Genomic DNA, 22946 nt, shown 5'->3' on the forward strand with positions numbered 1-22946 from the left:
TACTGATTTATTTTTATTGAATTTGAATTTTATTCAAATCCCGCCATCTGCCGTGGTGGGATTCGAACTTGGGTCCTCGGAACATTACCATGGATCTCTGGATTATTAATCCAGCGACAATACCACAGCGCCACTGCCTTCCCACTAAAAAGCACCCATCAAAAACTTCATTGGGATAATTGAAAACATTTAAAAGGGATATTTCTCTTGTCTGAAACCTGTTTTAGCTTCATCCTTTATCAACAATTCATTTCTACTGTATTAATATGATTTGGTCTGTTCCACAATCCACACAACTCCACAACCCTAGGTTTAGTCATTTGGGCCCAAGTAGGGTCATGAATGACTTTCAAGGACAGATCTCCATTCTGGATTTGGGCATCCTTTTTAACTTTCCTGTTTACTTTTAATTCACGTTTCATAAATTCTGAACACAGAGGCTATCCATTTGCTTAATTGTCTTGCATTGGTGCTGCTGTTCTCCAGCTCATTGCTTTTTGTTGCCTGGTTCTTTATTCATGCTTTATTTTTAATGTTTGGTTTTAAGCTGTGTGATCCTGTAGCTGTGATGGTTGTTGACTGTTTTGGAAGATTTTCAGGGTGAATGCTGTTACATGGAGTCACCACCACCTGCAAGTTCCCCTCCAAGTCACTCACCATCCTGACTTGGGAATATATCGCCGTCCCTTCGCAGTCGCTGGGTCAAAATCCTGGAATTCCCTCCCTAATGGCATTGTGGGTCAACCCACAACACTTGGACTGCAGTGATTCAAGAAGGCAGCTCACCACCACCTTTTCAAGGGCAGCTAGGAACGGGCAATAAATGCTGGCCAGCCAGCGACACCAATGTCCCATGAATGAATTAAAAATAAGTGTCTCAGAGATTAGCATTTGGCAAAAAAAGGTCCTAGTTTCCTTAGTCCCTGTCTGAAAGAAAAACTATGGATACAGAGAAAGTGAGTGGCTGTGGTTTAGGTCACTTTCACTTCATCACTTCTGCCACATGAGTTCAGATCTAATGCAGCCTAATTGGATGACAGCATCTTCACTCTGCCGACTGTTGGGTCCTATGTGAGATGTATTTGGCTGATCAGTCCAGTTCTTAGTGGACAGAAGCCCAACGTGCTTCCTTACTTTGACACTCATTTTGACGCTGAGAGGCCACAGGCTGGGGTTTGGAGAATTTGTTTTTAAAAAGTGTTCTTGTGTTGAGATTGAAGCATATTGATGGTGAAGAGTAAAGGGAGTTTTAATCGGAATTTGGCTGTGATGAATCAGGCCTGGTGGGTGATATTACACTGGATGCCTTGTAACGGGGAGAGTTCCATTATCTAATCTTTATGAACACCCTTAAAAAGTATAAATCAGAAAGGACTGTTAAATGTTTTGATAATCAGGTGAAAATTGCCACCAACCTTTCTTTGTCATTAAGAATTTGCACTGAGGTGAGTGACTGACACTGCAGTGAACTTGCATTTCAGTCAAGGGAAAATATTGCTGCTTAGCTTCAGACACAACTGCTGCCTCTAAAAGTATTGTCTTCTGCTTTGCAATAATCAGGCTAAACTGAAGAAAATTAAAGAAAAATATAAAGATCAAGATGAAGAGGATCGTGAATTAATGATGAAATTACTTGGGGTAAGGATAAGTTTGCATTAAACAGATTATATTTTAAAATGCTTTAGTTGATTGGATTTTAATTTATAATACCCGAATCCAGTCAGCAGGTCCAAGCAAAGAGGAAAAGGTTAAGAAAGGAAAAAAGGGCAAAGTTAAACAACCTGTTAAAAAACAGCAGGTTAAGCAGCCGTCTTCGATCACAGCGAGTGTTGTTGAAAGCAAAGGACAAGATCTTGAACTTGTGACACATCATGTAGCAGACGTTACGATAGAAGGAACTGCTCTCGAAGATCACCAAGAAGTAAGACATTGAAGCACATTTTTAAGCATTGATGCTATGAAAAACATTGGACTGAATCTTCCCAAAAAAATGGCGTAGTGTCAGGATATGACTGAAAACCGGCATGTTCTTCTCCAGAGGAACGGGCAGGTTTTCTTGCCAGATCTTATGGGATTTTGTCACAAGCAGGGGGGTGTGTTTCACGTTATCATTTTGAAGGGTGGGGCCTAAACATGCCAGTAAAGCTGGCTGCACAGAGATCGGAGCACCCCAATCAGACCAAGAAGTAACAGAAATAACGCTCTCCTTCCCCCACCACGGATGTCTCGGGGCTTCCCCAGTGATGACTACCAGCATCTCTCTTTCTCCACCTTTCCCATTCAACGCCGGCATCTCTCTCCCCTCTCACCCCCCCCCATTAGTGCTGGCAAATCTCAACACCCCCTTCCTCCTCCCCCTCCCCCCCTCCCCAGCAGTAATCATTGGCATCCCCCCTCTTCAACCCCACCCCCCAATAGTAATCATTGACAGCTCCCACTCTCAGCCCCCCCACTCCTTCCTCCCAACAGTAATCACTGACATCTCCCTCTAATTCTCCCTCCCTCCTCCCCCTCCCCATCCCAGCAGTTGTTGCTGGCATTTCCTCTCTCCATTTGAACGCTCTCTTCCTTCCCACTCTCCACCACACATACATGTGCAACCCACACCCTCCCAGGAGAGGCTCCCACTCGGGCCTGCCCTTGAATGGGTGCAGTGCTAGGCCATATCCCTCTCCCCCAGGGACTATATCCATCTTTGCACCCCTGGAGGGATCCAACAGGTTCCTGTCTGGGTAAATCTGTTATGAAAATTTAGTGAAGGGGAAAGGTCTGGCAAGGGGGGGTGAATAATATTCAAATTTATTCAAATAAATGTAAATCAGGTTTTTGCCCATTATGGTTGCCGGTGAGGGCCAGCAGGCGAAAATCAGACATCGCAATCACGCCTGCGAGATTCGTAAGGTCTGGGTTTCGCCGGATCTTTAACCCCCACTGCCGATCCCACAAACGGAGAGTGTGGGCTCAAGATCGCCCCCATTGATTCAATCAGCTAACAAAAGTGGCACAATATACTTCATTGAGAATTTCATTATTATTTTGTTAATTTGTGTTATTTTGTTAACATTTAGGACCAGGAAGAACCTGAGCAAGATCTGCAGGCAGCTGAGGTTGGTTGGTTATTAATAAGCAAACTCTTCGATATAATTTTCAGTATTTGTTAACTGCCTCCCCTTATCAGCTGCCAGGGCATTTGAGCAAAAAACACAACATGGGAGTGAGTTGAGAATAGATTCTATCGACAGTGTAGGTGGAACTAAAGAATGGCTAACATAATAAGCTAAAAGGGCAATTACGTTAACACCCTGTGGTGGGGAAAAATTATTTTTCGCTCCGAAAGCTAGTGGCGTTTGCTACCAAATAAACCTGTTGGACTTTAACCTGGTGTTGTTAGACTCCTTACTGTGGGGAAAAATTGACATATTTAATTAAAGATGAAATTACTAAATATCTAGATGAGAATAAAATAATTATAAGCAGCTAGCATGGATATCAGAAAGCTGTGCTTGTCAAACTGATAAACCTCTTTTGCAAAATGATGGACAATGGTAGTTAAGGGACATGCAGTGAATGTGGTGTATATTTTAGAAAGCCATGGACAAGGTAGCAGTTACTGAAGAAGATTCAGGAGCATGGCATTAGATAAAGGGGGAAAGTAGGATTAAGGATTATTGATCCAGGGGGAAACAATATGAGTCAAGAGCGGTTGCTCAGATGGTTGGAGGTAGGCAATAGTGGCCATGTTCCAGGACTCATTCTGTTTGGCGTACAGCAGCAATTAGAAAGAGTGGTGTCCACTTTTGCATACAGAATTAAAACAAAAAATATAGTAAATAATTCTGAGGGCCAAAATAAATTGGATGAGGATATTGATAAAGGTCGAAAAAGTGGCAAGCACGTGGGTTTAGCCTGATTGCTTGTGTGGAGAATAAACCATTACTGGTTGGGCCAAATAGGCCATTTCCGTTTTGACAGCAATATATTAATCCAGGAATAAATTCGCTGTTTTGATGTGTAAATGTACATCATTCGCTCTGATCTGATCCACAACTAAACAAGTCTTTTAATTCAAAATTGGCTTTTGTAGAGTATTCAGCCAGTTAGTCTTTTCTAAAGTTGCTGCAACCTCTGAAATGGTCTGGCTGGGAGTTTAAAAGCTATAAAGAGACTTTAAAGAATTAAATATCTGAAACATTGATATGTTAACAAAAAGAGAAAATAAGTTTTTTAAAAATACAATATAGAAAAAAATTGGGAAACAAAAATAATTTTAGTTGAATTATAGCGATATAAATGTTCTAAATTGTTACTAAATGTTAAAATATACAGTTACTACAATTATTTTGTGTTACCAGACCTCAACTTGAATGTTGGGGTGATACAGTCAGGGGACCTCTCAGGGTTTTAGCTTTGTGGATGAGAATAATTAGTCAAGGTTCCCATTCCTGATCACCATGTGGCTTGAATGTGATGTACTTAATGTTCTCAGAACCCATTGACACCCACTGTCAAAGGTCAAATTCAAAGAATGGGCACTAGGGGCGGGGGAAACACCTCAAACACTTTCCGTTCACTTGCTCTGTCTCCCCTCACTATGATTTACTTTTCCCTTCTGAATCCTCTGCAGTTAGGAGATTTATTTGAAAACTTTCGAGAAACTTGCTCCCAGGTGGACTAATTATGTGTTACATCTTTATTATTCCTGCAACAAACACCTAGAAAACTTCCTACAAATTCTGAAGTCATACTGAGCGCTAATAAAATAAGTACTTATTTTCTCCAATTCACTGCATTCAATGCAAGAAATGAGGGTAACAGTGATAATATGCATATTTTATATAACGCTTGTAAAGCAATATAACACACCAAGGTATTTTGCAGAAGCAAGTTGACCCCATGAAGGAGACAATCGGCAGAGTAACAGAAATCATGGGTAAAGCAGTAGGTTTTAAGGAGGAAAGAGAAGTTGAGAGGCAGAATGATTTAGGGAAGGAATGAGTGACTCTTCTGGACGGCTGAAGGAAAGGCTAGCTGTGCTGGGGGAAAGGGTGCGAGGATGTGCAAGGGATCAAAGTTGGAGAAACCTAGAGATCTTGAAGGGTTGTAGGATTGACGAAGGTTACAGAGATGGGGCCGAAATTAAGGCATGGAGGCAAAAGAGGCCAAAAATTGAAGGCAAGATTTCCTCTTTTTGGATGTGATTTCACTACAAATAATCACAAATGTTCTTGATTTTGCTGTCAGTAAGCTTCTTCCAGAATTACAAATAAAAATAGCTATTTTTTATTTTCATCTTCATCTTACAGTAGATGAAGAAAATTGCTTTATTGTAATTGCATTTAAGTAGAACAAGAGTGTATTTTGAAAACGTATGATTGACTATTGAAGCAATTAAGTTTAATAAATCTTTGTTTTACTTTAGGAGGGTGAGAAGTTGCTGAACTCACTAACTGGTCAGCCTCACCCAGAAGATGTGTTGCTGTTCGCTGTACCTTTCTGTGCTCCATACACTGCCATGACTAACTATAAGTAAGTTTTATTACAAACAGTTGCCAATAATTTACTTAAGTTGTTTAAGGTTCAAATGGCCAGAGTTGGCAGGAAGAAATAGAAACATATAAGTGAGTACAGGTGCAATGTATCAAATTTGTTTGTCCGAAGACAGGGGATTGTCCAGAAACCAAATGTTTTCCCCTTAGATTCTGCTCCCGGAACAGAGTAAGCATGGGAATGAAAAGGCCATTCTTGAGCCGATCCCAGAGGATGGAAGCGATGAGAGTTGTGCGCTCACAGGATTGAGTCCATTGCAGCATTTTGAAGACCTGCTTCCCGCCCATGATCTTCTCTACTCTCTGGACACAAAGGTGCCTGTTCCACAGCAGGAACATTTGGATAGTAACATTCCCAGCCGCTTTCAGTTGGAAGGATCAGAAATCAACTGTTTCTCTCTGTCCCCATTATTGCAGTCCAAGTGAATGCTCTTTTTCTGCAAGAATCACTCCATTGTAAGAATAATACATTTTTGAAAATTTGCCCAATCAAACTTTAAAATTTTCAATGCTCCTGCCCATTATCGTTACAAAGACTTGTGGCATTCAAGAACTCTGTCCTGTGATTTACAACCTTGTTATTTTTAAGTGATTAGTACAGTGTGTGCTACAGAGACAGCCAGTGTGAAGGAATTGGTTTCAAAATCCAAACTCTGGCACGGTCATGGTCCCAGGGGTGCTGGGATACCGAACCTGTAATTAATCAAATTAACTTTTACAGTTCACTCATTTATTCGTTCCCACCCGTGTGAGAGAATTGTTGCTTCAAGCCCCATTTCAGCGAGTGCATAATCTAGGCTGACAATTCGGTATATTACTGAGGTATCCCAGCATGGTAGGATGTGTCTTCATTAAAATGACGCTTTTATCAAAGGGTTTTTTTTTCCAAACAGTGGGGAGAGTCTTCTGACGACTTGGCCAACATTACTCCCTATACAGTCATTCATGATAGAGTAGTTTAGAGTAGTAATTTTTCACATTGCTAAATAGATGTCAGTGTTGTAGCTGTCCTGGAACACCTTGGCTAGGTGTACAGTTAGTTTTGGAGCACAAGTCTTCAGTGCCATTGCCACAATGTTGCCGGGCCCATATCCTTTACAGTCTCCAGTGCCATCAGCCATTCTTGACATCACGTGGTGTGAATCAAAGTGGGTATTTTCACACATGAATGCAGTCATTGCATTTTTTTGCTATTTTAGTGCAGATGTGTCTTGTTTTATAAATTTTTTTGCTGTAGTGCGAATACTATAAGTTACTGAACAGAGACAAGTATATTTGACACACAAATGAATCAAACCACTTATTTGTAATGTTTTATTTTAGGTACAAGGTGAAACTCACTCCGGGCACACAGAAGAAAGGAAAGGGTATGTAAAATATTTGACCCACTATCTTCTTCACAATTTTGTTTCAAATTGGCCTTGTGAAATGGTTTTTGTTTTTTGCCTTTTAGCGGCTAAAACAGCCTTGCACACCTTCATGCATTCTAAAGAAGCTACGCAGCGGGAAAAAGATTTATTACGTAGCGTGAAGGTAAATATATTTTAATTATTTTTGCACAGTAGAACTTTATCCTCTTCAGATGTGGTATCAAACAAAAGAATTTTGTAGGAAGTATTATATATTTATAAGTATAACAGATGTAACTTTTGAGCCACAGTTTCTGTGAAAGCTTCTAGATCACTACAGTTGTATGTAAAATGTCTATTTTTTCTCCTTTCATAACAATTCATGAACATTATATGAGGGAAAGTTGTTAACGTGGTTCATGAGGCAGTTTCTAGATAAGTAGTGGCCCAAATTATTCAGTCTCCTGATTATTGGAGACCATACATATGATGGAAGATTCACGTCAGGATCCTGTGGCAGTCTTGACATGTGGACCTATGTGGGAATTGCCTGGGAAGTTTTAAACTTCAATTCCCTGCTGCTCGGGACCCTGTAGGAATGTCTCTGACTCTGAGTTAGAGTGAGAGACTCGGAAACAGATCAGTGCGACTTATGTTGATATTAATGAAGGAAATTTAGACAGATTAAACCTGGTCTAAGCCTTTTCTGATGGGGAGGGGGAAAAAGTTGCAGGCAGCAGCAATACATACAGCATTGCCACTGACCTGAAGATTCATGTTACATCACTCAAATTACAGATCATTAGGTATCTATAAAATTAATACGGTCTGCATGTTATAACACAAAAAATGTGCAGGATAATGTGTTATTTTAAGGAAATGTATATTAAATTAACTTTGAATATATGGTGAGCACTTGCCTATAGACTATGATAGTAATTTAATGTAGGATAATGCCAAAAGCTCATACTGCTTTGTTAATGGACTACGAGCTCTATTTAGATGTGTTGAGAGACTTGGCAGTGCTTGTACAAGGAACACAAATTTAGCATACAGGTAATTAGGAAGGAAAATGTCACATTGGCCTTTATTGCAAAAGGGTTAGAGTAGAAGAATAAAAAAGTCTTGCTCTAATTGTACAGGGCTATGGTGAGATCATACCTGAAATACTGAGAGAGTTTTGGTCTCAATTTTTAAGGATATTGGAGGCAGCACAGTGAAGGTTCACTAGGTTGATCCCTGGAATAAGAGGGTTGGCCTATGATGAGAGGATACGTAAATTGGGCCTATATTTTCTGGAATTAAAGGTGATCTCATTGAAACATACAAAAGTCTGAAGATGTTTGATAGGGTAAATGCTGAAAGGTTGCTTCTGCTGGCTGGCAAATCTAAAACACGAGGTGCAGGATGCGCAGTCTTAGGATAAGGGGACAAATGAGGAGGAGGAGAAATTTCTTGACTCAAAGGGTCATGAATCTTTGGAATTCTGTGCTCCAAATGGTTGTAAATGCTCCATTGTTTAGTATATTTAAGGTTGGGATAGACAGATATTTGGTGTTTCAGGGAATTGAGGGATACAAGAAGGTGATCCTCAGCCATGATCGTACTGACTGGCAGAGCAGACTCGATGGACCAAATGGCCTACTGCTACTCCTATCTCATGTTTTTGTTTTAATACTTGATGAAATATTTCATTTCAGTATTCATTACTTCATTGTTTAACAAAAAATAGAGATTGTCAGTTATCTTGAAAACCTGTATATTTCAACTACCATACTAAAGTGTTTATCTGTCAAGTCCATAGCTGTATGTGTTTCTTTTGTGTTAAGATCTCTATAGAGACTGATAAATAGAAATTTGAAATCAATATGACCCAACAAGATTTCACATTTTAAAACTTTTACTGTAACATATGACTAATAACATTGACTAAACACTATTTTCCTTTTGAGTGCATCATCGCACTCTCCACAGAATTACAGTTCTTTTAGCAAACAACCCACAATTGTGGATCCCAGCTTCCAATGAGTTCTCACGTCCCCATTTCGCCGAGTAATGACTTTGAACGATTGTCTCCAGGCACTTCATTCAGTTTTTGGAGAGTTTCTTAAATCTACAGCCAGCAGTAAAGACTATTCTGGTGATTCTTCTTCCTCCTGGTCATGCCAGAACAAGTCTCCCAAGATCCATGGAAGGTTGCAGAATGTATCTCTTAGTCTCCTGCATCTGGCCATGGAGGTTTGCAAAGTAGCCTTTTTTCTATGCTGGCCACACAGGACAAAACTGCTGTAACGCTCATTGATTTGTAGGGAGGCCTGTAACCTGATCCAATGGCTTGCTCTATACTCTTCCCCATGACAGTGGGGAAAGAAATTAGTATTTCTATTTAGACATAAAGCTAATGAGTTTTCTATGATCCCAACTTCCTTTTATTGTAGAAATAAATGGATAGTTCAAACCACATCTGTTTACAGCCAGATACCTAAAACACTTTTCTGGGACTTTGGGAGACTCGATATCTACTCATGGTATATTCTGGGACTTTGGCCATTGGCTCCAAGCATAAATAACTTGTACCACCTTCACAGTAAGACAGTGAATCTACCTTTGATCTCTAACAATCAAACCCGGTAGACTCAAGGTCACATGACTTCCTTATTAATTTAAAGCTACAGTCCCAAAATATTCTAATCTTAAACCAAATGTGTAACTGCTGCAGCTGATAAGAGGCAGTAGAAGCAATTAAAAGCTCACTTTGAATTTAATTTCAAGATCAGGTATGAGGATATGTTCTCCTGATCACCACAGAATCCATCAGAAATTTTGGAAAAGGAATTGAGTTTTATGGTGATACTGTAGACTTAATGCATTTTTTTCCTATCTTTAGGATACTGACTTGTCAAGAAACATACCTGGCAGGGTGAAGGTTTCGGCACCTAATTTATTAGCCAAGAAACGGAAATAATTACACAGGATTTACTTTGGTCAAATATCTTCAAGGACTGACCATCAAGGTGTAGCATGTCTAATGGTGAAAACCCTTCAGAACTGCTTATTAAGAATGATTTAAACAACCCGAGTAAGTGATAAACATGCATCTCTGTTTTTGGTTTGGTGCTGCTCAAAGCTTAGAAATAAAAGAGACTGTTGAACATTCACAGACACAATACCCCCGACTAATTAACTGTGTCGACCAAAATATATATATTTTAATGCCTGGTTCGGAAAGACCACTTTGTTGCCATCGAAGCATTTTGACGTCCGACTTACCAAATTACTGGCAAAACGTCTTAGGAAAGATGAGCATTATTGCATTAATTTCTATTATTAGGTCATGTATAAAAAATAATTTTCTTCAAATTAATATCAAAACTGAGGCTTTCATTAATTGTAGGTAATTCATTTCAAAACCTGTCCAATATCCCCTTATTGATGATCATCAGTAGCTTTTATCAACTTTGACATATCTGGAACAACAAATTTTGGTAAAGGGTGACAGATATATACAGACGTGCGCTTATATTGAGGACAGCAGAAGTAAAGCACCGTTCTCAAAACTGTTCTCGACTGCCTCGTATTTAGTTTGAGTGCGCAGCAAACTGTTTCCAACCTCCTCTTCTAACATTGCAGACAGGCCAGGTTAAAAAAAAAATGCAACTTGTTGGAAGGTCTACCTTGCTCTTTTCTGTCAATTTACTTTTAGATTATTGATTTTTGAAATCCTTTTAAGAATGGATGGATCACTCACTAGCAAACTTGTCCTTCAGAAATCAATGGCACTCAAAAGAATCGAGTTGGTTGGGTGGCCATACATTATTGCCATCCCATGCAACTTTCTACATGTTACCACTTTTTCAGTGAAAGTATTAATTTGAGGATTCCAAGCTGTGGGATAATCATGTTTCTCAGGTTTTTTTAAAAAAATAGAACTGATTTTAAAGAACACTCACATTATGCAGCATCAATTCTGATCCTTTCTCAGAATGTATTTTAAAAACAAAAATGAGATCCAGGTTCTTTTCTTGATGTAAAACAGAAGATGAAATTTGAAGGACTTCATCTGAAAAATAGTTGTGGTCAGTAATCCTGGCATCCTTAGAAAGTAGCGTTAGGAATAACAAAACATTTTAGTTTACCCATCCATCGTCAGGCCCCATTCAAATTTCATAACATTAAACATCTGTTCTATGTTTCAATTGTTGATTAAGTGTAAAGTTATGTTGTTCATGTACACCATGTTTACCTGTTTTAGCTCTCCACGGAACAATTTATTTGATTCACGACTTCCCTTATTAAGTGAAAACAGAACAATTGCCTCCTTCCCCAGTGACTCTGCATAGTGAACATAACGTTCCTTATCTGTTCTATGACTATTAAGTGGAGCAGAAATGATTGTGCACCTCTCCTTTGCATCAGCAAAAACTACAAAATTGACAAATCATTCCTCTATTTAAAGCTGAAATCGAACAGTAACGATGATAAAGATTCCCTTTCAAATACTTAGTTTATCCTACTCCCTTCATTATCCCTTTTCTCCACAGTAGTACACATACTGATATAGTTACTGGACACCCTGCAATACTTTCATAGAATCCCTACAGTGCAGGAGGCGGCCATTTGGTCCATCGAGTCTGCACCGACTCTCTAACAGAGCATCTTACCCAGGCCCTATTCCCTTAACCCCACATACTTGTCCCGTTAATCCCCCATCGCACATTTTTGAACTGTGGAAGGAAACTGGAGCACACGGAGGAAATCCACACACACGTGGGGAGAACGTGCAGGCTTCACACAGTCACCCAGGCTGGAATTCAACCTGGATCCCTGGTGCTGTGATGCAGCAATGCTAACCACTGTGCCACCGTACTGTCCATGAACCTTTCCCAGGAAATGAGTTTAGAATGTAAATAATGTTTGTTTAGTAATCAATCATATTTTGGGCAAATATAAACACCATCAGGGAATATTTTCTTTAATACCACCAATGTCAAATTGCAACTAATGTAGTGTGTGAAAACAGTAAATACATGCACAAAAATCCAGCACCAATTATATCGTCAATGCCAAACTGTTTCACTTACAGTACATATCAACAAAGAATGTGATCTACCACAATCTGCTGTAATTGAAAAGCTGCTGCCAAATTAAAAATGTTTATCAAACTGTTTAAATTACAGCCTTGTATGTCTGTGACAACACATGATGTGGAGATGCCGGCGTTGGACTGGGGTGAACACAGTAAGAAGTCTCACAACACCAGGTTAAAGTCCAACAGGTTTATTTGGTAGCAAAGATTTGCTACCAAATAAACCTGTTGGACTTTAACCTGGTGTTGTGAGACTTCTTACTGTGACAACACAATCAGAACTGTTTAATGACATTTCATCTGGATGTAAAAATGTGACAGATCATAGTACTCCGTTGCATACCCATGATTGGCAAAATGTTCAAATGTTACTCAAAACAGTGAGAAGAAATAAGGCCAAGCTGACTAGGAAGCAACACGAGAATCAATCATTACTCATATAACTGGCCATGGATGTTGCCTGATGCTGACTTATTTTAAATGGACACCGTAACAAATCAGCAGCACCGAGCACAGAATAGGGGTCCCAGAACCGCAAGCAGGAACGGTTTACGAAACAAAGTCCAAAGCACTTTGTCAGCGGGTTGATCAGAGTTGCGAAATACCACAAGTGCAAAAACTGGGATAGAAGGTAAAAAAAAATTTGTTCATAGGATGGGGATGTGACTGGTAAAACCAGCCTTTCTCAATTTATCAGTCCATTGAGTAGCTCAATTTATGACTATGTTGCACCTGTCTTTATCAAGGAAGAAGATGCTGCCAGTCATTTAATACCTCAGTAATGCCCTCTGCCTTGAGGCACAGATCCCTTTTTGGTCCCTCATCAGAACTGCACCTCCTACTACCCCTTTACTATTTATATGCATGTAGAAGACTTTCAGATTCCCCTTGATATTAATTGCCAGTTTCTTTGCCCCTCTGTCAGATTTCACTGCCCTTCAGAATTTTTAAGTCTGGGTCTGTTCTATTATCAACCTGACATGTGCTCCCTTTTTCTGCTTCACATTTCCTCTTTTGTCATCCAGGGAGTTGAGGGATTCAGTGTTGACTTTCATCCCTTGAAGAAGACATGGTGGTACTCTACTATTCACTGCCTGCCACTTGGAAAAATACCTGTTTATTCCTTCTCTTTTGTTTCCTGTCTGCCAACCAGTTTTCTATCCACCTCAGTACACTACCCATAACCCCATGTGCATTAGCTTTACACACTAAATTCTGTGGGACCTCACCGAAAACCTTCTGAAAGTCCAAATAAACCACACCCACTGGCTCCTCATCAACTCTACTAGTTACATCTTCAAAGAATTCCATTCGATTTATCAAGCATGATTTCCCTTTCACAAATCCATGCGAATCTGTCCAATTCTGTCACTGTTTTCCAAATGCTTTGCTATTAAATTGTTTATAATGGACTCTGAGCATTTCCCCCACTACCAACATGTGGCTTACTGGTCTATAGTTCCCTGTTTTCTCTACCTCCCTTTTTAAATAGCAGGGTTACATTAGCTACCCTCCAGTCTGTAGGAACTGTTCCAGAGTCTATAGAATCTTGGAAGATGACCACCAATGCATCCACTTTTTCTAGAGCCACTTCTTTAAGTACTCTGGGATGTAGATCATCAGGCCCTGGGGATTTATTGGCCTTCAATCCCATCAATTTCCCCAACACCATTTCTCTATTAATACTGATTTCCTTCAATTCCTCCCTCCGTGTTCCCCAACATTTCTGGTGTGCTCCTTTGTGAAAACAGAACCAAAGTATTTAATTGGTCAGCCATTTCTTTGTTTCCCATTATAAATTCCCATTTCTGACTGTAGGACCTAGATTTTTCTTTTTCTTTTCACCCACCACGTTAGACTTGTCGGAGATGGTATTTACCTGGCACTTGTGTGGTGCGAATGTTACTTCACATGATCCTGAAATGATATAAACCATGAAAGAAAGATTTTCTGAGATTCCATTCCCTTCTGTTTTGAAGGCAACACTTAATTTATTTGGCATAAGAGCTGAATGAATGGGAAAACCACATCAGCTGGCTGGGTTCAATATGAATTGCTTTGTATTCAAACTTACGAATTAGCAGGAGGCCATTTGGCCCCTCAATCCTGCTTTGCCACTTGATAAGATCATGGCTGATCTAAATGTGACATCAATTCCACTCTCCTATTTACCCCCTAGATCCTTTGACTCTGATCAATCAAGAATCAGCCTCCTGGGCAACAGAATTTTACAGACCAACAATCCTCAGAAATAATTTTCTCAATCTCAGTAGACACTCATTTTTAAACTGTCCCCTAGTTCTAGTTGCTTTCACCTACGGAAACATCCTCTCACCACCCACTCAAGTGTCAAGTCCCCTCAGGACCATGTTTCAATAAGGTCACTTTTCATCCTTTTAAACTCCAATGGATACAGTCCCAAATTCTTCAACCTTTACTTATAATATAACCTCTTCAGTCATGTGAACCTTCTCCAAAGTGCTTCTAAAGCAATTATATCCTTTCTCAATTGAGACAAAAACTGTACGCACTAGTTGCAGTTTCACCAATGTCCTGTACAGTTGTAGCAAGACTTCCTTATTTTATTACAAGGGGAATAGAGTATAGACAACAATTCTATTTGCCTTCCTAATTACTTGCTGTACCTGAAGACTAACTTTTTGTGTTTCATGTACCAGGATACCCAGATCCGCCTCTATGACAGAGGATTATAATCTTTCTCCATTTAAATAATACTGCTTTTCTATGCTTTCTGCTAAAATGGACAAGTTCACATTTTCCCACTTTATATTCCCATCTCTTTATTTTTTGTCCACTCACAACCTATTTAAGTCTCTTTGTAGACTCTATCTCTTCCTCACAATTTAATTTCCTCCCTATCTTGGTGTCAACAGCAAATTTAGCAACCATACATTTGCTCCCTTTATTCAAGTCATTGATATAGGTTATAAATAGTTGAGGTTCCAGTACTGAACCGTTTGGCACTCCACAGCTGAGAGGACATTTCACAGATGTTCAGAGAAAACCAGTTTCCTTTTTGCTTCATTTATTCAAAACAATCTACGAATCCCATACATACAAGCTTATTAATTTAATGTTCAAAAGAAAAATAGACTTAACAAAATATTAACTTGCCTGCAAAAATGCAGGTACCAATAAAAATCAAAAATCATGCTTCTCTGCCCCTCAAATATTCCCAACTGCTAGAACAAAGAATAGCTAAATCACACGATGATGACTGAAGCTGGAATTGCTCTGGCAGATTTCATGATCCAGATGTGTTACTGCTCCCGGCACGTTGATTAATGCTAAGAAGCAGATGCTTTGGAAGACAGTCCCAAATATTGGCCAACATTTCTTTATAGTGGATCACTGCCTCGAGGCAAAGTCTGAAAAAAATACAAAAAACAAAATTCAGCGCATGTTTATAGTATAGCAAATCATTTAAGTAGAAGATAATTTGTCTCTTTAAACTCCTGTTCAGAGCATAAACAAGTCAACAACTTAATTAGCACTCATGCTACTTTGGAAGAGTGAGATAGCAAATTAATCCTTTTAACTGCTTTAACTAATTTATTAGTTAGGTGGATTGGCCATGCTAAATTGTCCCTTAGTGTCAGGGGAACTAATTAGGGGGTTTATGCATTGGGGGCCTGGATGAGATTGTGGTCGGTGCAGACTCGATGGGTCGAATGGCCTCCTTCTGCACTAAGGATTCTATGATTAAATTTTAATATATGATACAAAAGGACACTGCCCAACGTTTCCTATAACATTATTGAAGAGATACAGGTTTGGGGTCGGGTGGAGCATTTTAGTTGAATTATTTTCCGTCACACAAACAAGACAGCAGCATTTCCCTAAGTGTTCTCTGAATCTCTCAATGCTACAGCAAGATATGGATTTTACAAATGTACATCAGGTGGGAGCAGATATTTGGTTTATATACACATACAGTAAGTGATAGAATGTATAACCCGGTTTGTGTAGCCATTTCTTCAAGTGCTCAAATGACCCTACAGATGCAGTTCTCAATCAGGAGTTTGTGGACCACTTTGTTCCTTCCCTTAAAAGCGGGTATCAGTGATCTAACCCAGAATAGTGCTGCCACCCTGTGGCTCTCTTGTAAACTGCAGCTATAAAAGATCTCTCAACAATTTCAGCCTCTGGCTTTTGCATTTTAAGCATCCGAGTGTTTCTTGCCCTGAAATACAACGGATAGAGAAATAATCTGCAGATAATTCCCTTCCATTAAGCCCTCTACAGTTGAACCTGGCAAAAAAGGAAAATTAGATTAAATTTGGAATTGTCCATTTATATTGTGTTTTGTGATGGGATACTTTACTGCGAATTAATCCCAGTGTCACCTTGTGAACAACAGTCATAGGATGATGAAAATATATTTCACATATTATTGAATCTTCTGTATATGAAAAATGCATAATGAATAGTAAGAAAGGAAGATGTGGAGGAATAGACCTTGGAGTACATGACCACAGATTACTGAAGAAAACAGGATAGGCAGATTAATCATAGAATCTTATTAAGAAATTTACGCCACAAAGAGGCCATTTGGCCCATCATGTCAGTACCAGCCACAAAAAGCTAGCCTAATGCCACTTTCTAGCTCTTGGTCTGATGCCTTGTCAATTACATCAATGAAGTGCATGTTCAAGTACCTCTTAAATATAAGAGTTTTTGTCTCTACCACCCTTTCTGGGTTTAATCTCAGTTGTTCTGGGTTTAATATCAGTTGTTTGGGTTTAATATCAGTTGTTAATATCAGGGATTTGTTCCCAGGAGCAGGCTGAGGGTAAGAGAGTGGGTTTTCTGACTTTAATTAATTATTTATTTTTTCAGTTAATTTTGGGTTTAAAATCGGAGGTTTTTTTCAAAACCGGAAGTCGGGCCAGGAGAGGCCTGGGGAAGTTTTTGGAGGGTTTAAAAGCGCACCAAAGTATACAGCGGGCAGCAGAGTGAGTGGGAAGTTGAGTGAGCTGTCAGGGCTTTGGCTCACAGGGCTTGGACGAGCAGGGGTGAGTTTTTGTTTCCTTACACTCTTATTAACTTTTCACTGTCTTACTTGACATAAAGTGTCCAGTATGAGTGTGAAACCAGTGTGTTGTTCCCAGTGTAGGATGTGGGAGGTCCTGGAGGCATCTGGCCTCCCGGACATCCACATCTGTGAGGGGTGTGTCGAGCTGCGGTTCCTGAGGGACCGTGTTAGGGAGCTGGAACTGCAGCTCGAGGATCTTAGGCTGATGAGGGAGAATGAGGAGGTGATAGACAAGAGCTATCATCAGGTGGTCACACCAGGGCAACGGGAGGAGGCCAAGTGGGTGATGGCCAGGAAGGGTAAGGCTAGGGTGGTTGAGAGCACCCCAGTGGATTTGCCCCTGCACAACAAGTACTCCTGCTTGAGTACTGCTGGGGGGGACAGCCCGCCTGGGGGAAGCAGCAGTGGCCGTGTCTCCGCAGTGGAGTCCAGCCCTGTAACTCAGAGGGTTAAGGAAAAGAGGAGGAAGGCGGTATTAATCGGGGACTCGATGGTGAAGGGGACAGACAGGCGTTTCTGCGGAGGTAGGCGGGATTCTCGCATGGTGGTCTGCCTCCCTGGGGCCGGGATCCAGGATGTCGCTAGTCGCGTCCCGGAAATCCTGAGGTGGGAGGGAGAGGAGCCTGAGGTAGCGGTACATATTGGTACCGCTGATGTGGGTAGGAAGGGAGAAGGGGTCATGAAAAGGGAGTACAGGGAATTAGGGAGACAGCTGAGAAAGAGGAAAGCAAAGGTAGTAATCTCAGGATTACTGCCTGTGCCACGGGAAGGTGAGGGCAGGAATGGAGTGAGGTGGAAGATGAATGTGTGGCTGAGGGACTGGTGCAGGGGGCAGGGATTCAGGTTCCTGGACCATTGGGACCTCTTTAGGGGCAGGGGTGATCTGTATACAAAAAACGGGTGGAACTTGAATCACACGGGGACCAATATCCTGGCCGGTAGGTTGGCTAAGGTTACTGGGGAGAATTTAAACTAGATAGGTTGGGGGGAGGGGAGCTAGAAGAGTTGACTAGGATCAAGGAACTAATTGATGGGGTGGAGGATGCAGGGGTAAGGGGAATTACAAAATTAATGGTAGAGGAGAGGGTGCAAGTGAATGAAGGCGGTAATTTAGATAAGGGAGTAGAGGGAGAGGGTGTTCGCGACTCATCAAAGCGGGTCCAGATAAAAGCTGGAATAAGGACACTTTGCCTGAATGCACGAAGCATTCGGAACAAGGTAAATGAGTTGATGGTGCAAATCAGCACGAGTGGGTACGATCTAGTGGCCATTACAGAAACGTGGCTGAAAGGTGACCAGGACTGGGAGATGAATATCCAGGGGTATCAGGCGTTTAGGAAGAATAGACAGGAAGGAAAAGGTGGTGGGGTCGCGCTATTAATAAGAGATAATATCAGGGTAGTACTGAGGGATGACATAGGCTCTGAGGAACAAAACGTGGAATCATTATGGGTAGAGATGAGGAATAGTAGAGGGAGAAAGACACTAGTAGGTGTGGTATATAGGCCCCCAAATAATAATGTTGAGGTAGGGAGGGCTATAAACAAGCAGATAAGGGATGCGTGTAAAAACGGAACGGCAATAATCATGGGGGACTTCAACATGCACATTGACTGGCAGACTCAAGTCGTTAAGGGTGGAATGGAGGAAGAGTTCTTAGAATGCTGTCGGGATAGTTTCCTTGAACAGCATGTTACGGAACCGACGAGGGAACGAGCTATTTTGGATCTGGTATTGTGTAACGAGGTAGGTAGAATTAAGGATCTTATTGTGAAGGACCCTCTTGGGTCTAGTGACCACAATATGGTCGAATTTCTGATTCAGATGGAAGAGGAGAAAGTTTGGTCCCAAACCAGTGTCCTCTGTTTGAACAGAGGGAAATATGATAGGATGAGGGATGAATTGGCTAAGGTAGACTGGGAGAGCAGGCTGGCAGGTAGGATAGCTGAGGAACAGTGGAGGATTTTTAAGGAGATCCTTTTCAGTTCTCAGCAAAAATATATTCCAGCAAAAAACAAGGATTGTAAGAAAAGGGAGAACCAGCCGTGGATAACGAAGGAAATAAAGGAGAGTATTAAAATAAAAACAGCTGCGTACAGAGTGGCCAAAAATAGTGGAGAAACAAGTGATTGGGAAAAATTTAAGAAACAACAAAGAGAGACTAAGAAAGCGATAAAGAAAGGAAGGATAGACTATGAAGCTAGGCTAGCAATTAATATAAAAAATGATAGTAAAAGTTTTTATAAATATATAAAAAGGAATAGAGTGGCTAGAGTGAATGTTGGACCCTTGGAGGACGAGAGGGGGGAGTTAATAGTGGGAAATGAGGATATGGCTGAGTCTTTAAATAAGTTTTTTGTGTCGGTCTTCACGGTGGAGGACACAAATAGTTTGCCAAATATTAACGATAGAGGGTTGGCAGCAGGAGAAATACTTAATACAATTAATGTTACCAGAGAGGCAGTGCTGGGTAGACTAATGGGACTGAAGGTGGATAAGTCCCCGGGTCCGGATGGAATGCATCCCAGGGTATTGAAAGAAATGTCAGAGGTAATAGTGGATGCGTTAGTGATTATTTATCAAAACTCGTTGCATTCTGGGGTAGTGCCGGTTGATTGGAAAACGGCTAATGTTACGCCGCTGTTTAAAAAAGGAAGGAGACAAAAGGCGGGTAACTATAGGCCGGTCAGCTTAACGTCTGTAGTAGGGAAAATGCTGGAATCCATTATTAAAGAGGAGATAGCAGGGCATCTGGATAGAAATGGTTCGATCAATCAGACGCAGCATGGATTCATGAGGGGAAAGTCGTGCTTGACGAACATGTTGGATTTTTATGAAGATGTGACTAGGGCGGTTGATGGAGGAGAACCGGTGGATGCGGTGTTTTTGGATTTCCAAAAGGCGTTTGATAAGGTGCCCCATAAAAGGCTACTGAAGAAGATTAGGGCACACGGAGTTGGGGGTAGTGTGTTAAAGTGGATTGGGGACTGGCTATCCGACAGGAAGCAAAGAGTCGGAATAAATGGGTGTTTTTCCGGTTGGAGGAAGGTAACTAGTGGCGTGCCGCAGGGATCGGTACTCGGGCCGCAACTATTTACCATTTATATAGATGATCTGGAGGAGGGGACGGAGTGTAGGGTAACGAAGTTTGCAGACGACACAAAGATAAGTGGAAAAGTGAATCGTGTGGAGGACGGAGAAGATCTGCAGAGAGATTTGGACAGGCTGAGTGAGTGGGCGAGGATATGGCAAATGGAGTATAACGTTGAGAAATGCGAGGTTATACACTTTGGAGGAAATAATAACAAATGGGATTACTATCTCAATGGAAACAAATTAAAACATGCTACCGTGCAAAGGGACCTGGGGGTCCTTGTGCATGAGACGCAAAAGCCCAGTCTGCAGGTACAACAGGTGATCAAGAAGGCAAATGGGATGTTGGCCTATATTGTGAAGGGGATAGAATATAAAAGCAGGGATGTCTTGATGCACCTGTACAGGGCATTGGTGAGGCCGCAGCTGGAATACTGTGTGCAGTATTGGTCCCCTTATATGAGGAAGGATATATTGGCATTGGAGGGAGTGCAGAGAAGGTTCACCAGGTTGATACCGGAGATGAGGGGTTTGGATTATGAGGAGAGGCTGAGGAGATTGGGTTTGTACTCGTTGGAGTTTAGAAGGATGAGGGGGGATCTTATGGAGACTTATAAGATAATGCGGGGGCTGGATAGGGTGGAGGCGGAGAGATTCTTTCCACTTAGTAAGGAAGTTAAAACTAGAGGACACAGCCTCAAAATAAAGGGGGGTCGGTTTAAGACAGAGTTGAGGAGGAACTTCTTCTCCCAGAGGGTGGTGAATCTCTGGAATTCTCTGCCCACTGAGGTGGTGGAGGCTACCTCGCTGAATATGTTTAAAGCGCGGATGGATGGATTCCTGATCGGTAAGGGAATTAAGGGTTATGGGGATCAGGCGGGTAAGTGGTACTGATCCACGTCAGATCAGCCATGATCTTATTGAATGGCGGGGCAGGCTCGAGGGGCTAGATGGCCTACTCCTGCTCCTATTTCTTATGTTCTTATGTTCTTATGTTCTTTCAGGGAGTGAGCTCCTGGCATCCAGCACCCTCTGAGCAAAAATAAAAAACTTAACTCCCTCAATCAATTGCTCTAAAATGTGTGCCCCTGTTAATAACCTCTCTAAGGGAAACAGGTCCTTCCTATCCAAAGAACAAAGAGGAGAACAAAGTGCAGCACAGGAACAGGCCCTTTGGCCCTCCAAGCCTGTGCCGATCATGATGCCCTAACTAAACTAAAAAAAAAGACCTTCTGCCCTTGGTCCGTATTCCTCTAATCCCTCCCTCTTCATGTATCCATTCTGGATCCCTCACTTTTATACACCTCTGTTAAATCTCTGTTCCAAGAAAATGGCAGCCTATCCGACTTTTTCACGATGCTGAAAATCTCCTTTATGCCTTCTCTGTTGCAATCATATCACATTCTTGTGATGCAATGATCAGGACTTTAGTATTTCATACAGAACCAGCATAGCTCCCTGCTCTTTTGTGTGTCAGCTTTTAAGGAAAGCATCACGTACACCTTTGTAACTACCTTGTCTACCAGTCCTGTTCCCGTCAGGGATGTGAGGACATCAGGAAAGGAGAGTGGAGCCTGTGAGGGGCAGGGTAGCAAGACTTATGGGGCTGTGTTGGGCCTTCAAGAGAGATGAGTGTGTGAGAGGGATGAGTGCCTGTGCGCCTCATTTAAGTTAGGCTGCTAATTATTGCTGAATTATGCACAGTTTGATACTTTGGATTCAGATCCACAAGTATAGGATTCAGACTGTCAAAACCATTTAACACAGTATCGATACAGCTTATTCATGTCAGGAAGAAAAAAAACCGTATTTTAATTCACTACAAATGAGCAAAACTGGCAGGTGTTTATCTTGGCAAAACCATACCCTTACCTGACAAGGGACTTCGGTTGTACAGAGAAAATAAGGATGTCATTACTATGTGCCTGCAGAAAAAAACCCAGCAATTTAGGTGTATAAAACAAAGAGTTTTGAAATGTTTTGCAACTACATTAACTGGCTGAGGGCATTACGTTACTAACCAGTCCTAATATCATTTATGCTGAGGAAATTTCCAAACAAATCTAGAAGATGATTTGCTATAAAACACTCTGTCCATATAATTCTTAATTTAAAAAAATAAACCAAATAATTGCTGAAAACACTGAAGTGATCTGACTAATAGATTTTTAAAAAATACACAGCATTCTCGCTTTCATTTCTGAATTATTTTCAATTCACATTCTGAAATGTTATAGTAAATCAGCTCCTCCATTACCATTTAGCTTGCCCTGTTCAAAAAATATTCTGCAGATAAAATGGTCACTTATAATCGAGCCAGCTAACACACACAGCCTCACAAAGAGCAGAATTGAGCTAACCTTACCCAGTGTAAACAGTATATTTGGATATCAGCCAGCATCACCAGACTATTTGCATACGAATTCCATAATTTGAATTGGAAATAAAAGCCAACATTATGGATATGTGTGGGGGTCACAGGGTAGTTGTCATGGGGGACTTTAACTTTCCAAATATTGATTGGAACCTTTGTAGGTCAAATAGTTCGGATGGGGCAGTTTTTGTGCAGTGTGTGCAGGAGGGTTTCCTGACACAATATGTGAATAGGCCGACAAGAGGTGAGGCCACATTGGATTTGGTACTGGGAAATGAACTGGGCCAAGTGTTAGATTTGGTTGTGGGAGAGCATTTTGGAGATAGTGACCACAATTCGGTATCTTTTGTTATTGCAATGGAGAGGGATAGGGCCGTACGGCAGGGCAAGGTTTATAATTGGGGGAGAGGTAATTATGATGCGATTAGACAAGAATTAGGGG

General features: G+C 41.0%; 2 protein-coding genes across 3 annotated transcripts in view; one reads left to right on the forward strand and one right to left on the reverse strand.

Annotated features, from left to right (window-relative positions):
• Positions 1–10062, forward strand: part of nemf (nuclear export mediator factor) — a 66299-nt gene extending 56237 nt beyond the window's left edge. Inside the window, exons 27-33 of the mRNA XM_078234145.1 lie at positions 1561–1638; positions 1721–1921; positions 3069–3107; positions 5420–5526; positions 6870–6913; positions 7000–7079; positions 9783–10062. Of these exons, the coding sequence (XP_078090271.1) occupies positions 1561–1638; positions 1721–1921; positions 3069–3107; positions 5420–5526; positions 6870–6913; positions 7000–7079; positions 9783–9860 (627 nt within the window). The 3' untranslated portion in view covers positions 9861–10062. The remainder of the gene's footprint in view (positions 1–1560; positions 1639–1720; positions 1922–3068; positions 3108–5419; positions 5527–6869; positions 6914–6999; positions 7080–9782) is intronic.
• Positions 10063–13939: 3877 nt separating this feature from the next.
• klhdc2 (kelch domain containing 2) overlaps positions 13940–22946 on the reverse strand; it is a 29710-nt gene continuing 20703 nt past the window's right edge. For both annotated transcript variants that reach the window (XM_078234147.1, XM_078234148.1), the window contains exons 13-14: positions 22003–22055; positions 13940–15370 (exon numbers count right to left, since the gene is read on the reverse strand). In XM_078234147.1, coding sequence (XP_078090273.1) covers positions 15247–15370; positions 22003–22055 — 177 coding nt within the window. In that variant the 3' untranslated portion in view covers positions 13940–15246. The remainder of the gene's footprint in view (positions 15371–22002; positions 22056–22946) is intronic.

This window comes from Mustelus asterias, chromosome 18 (genome assembly GCF_964213995.1).
Source record: "Mustelus asterias chromosome 18, sMusAst1.hap1.1, whole genome shotgun sequence".
In the NCBI taxonomy this organism is placed as follows: Eukaryota; Metazoa; Chordata; class Chondrichthyes; order Carcharhiniformes; family Triakidae; genus Mustelus; species Mustelus asterias.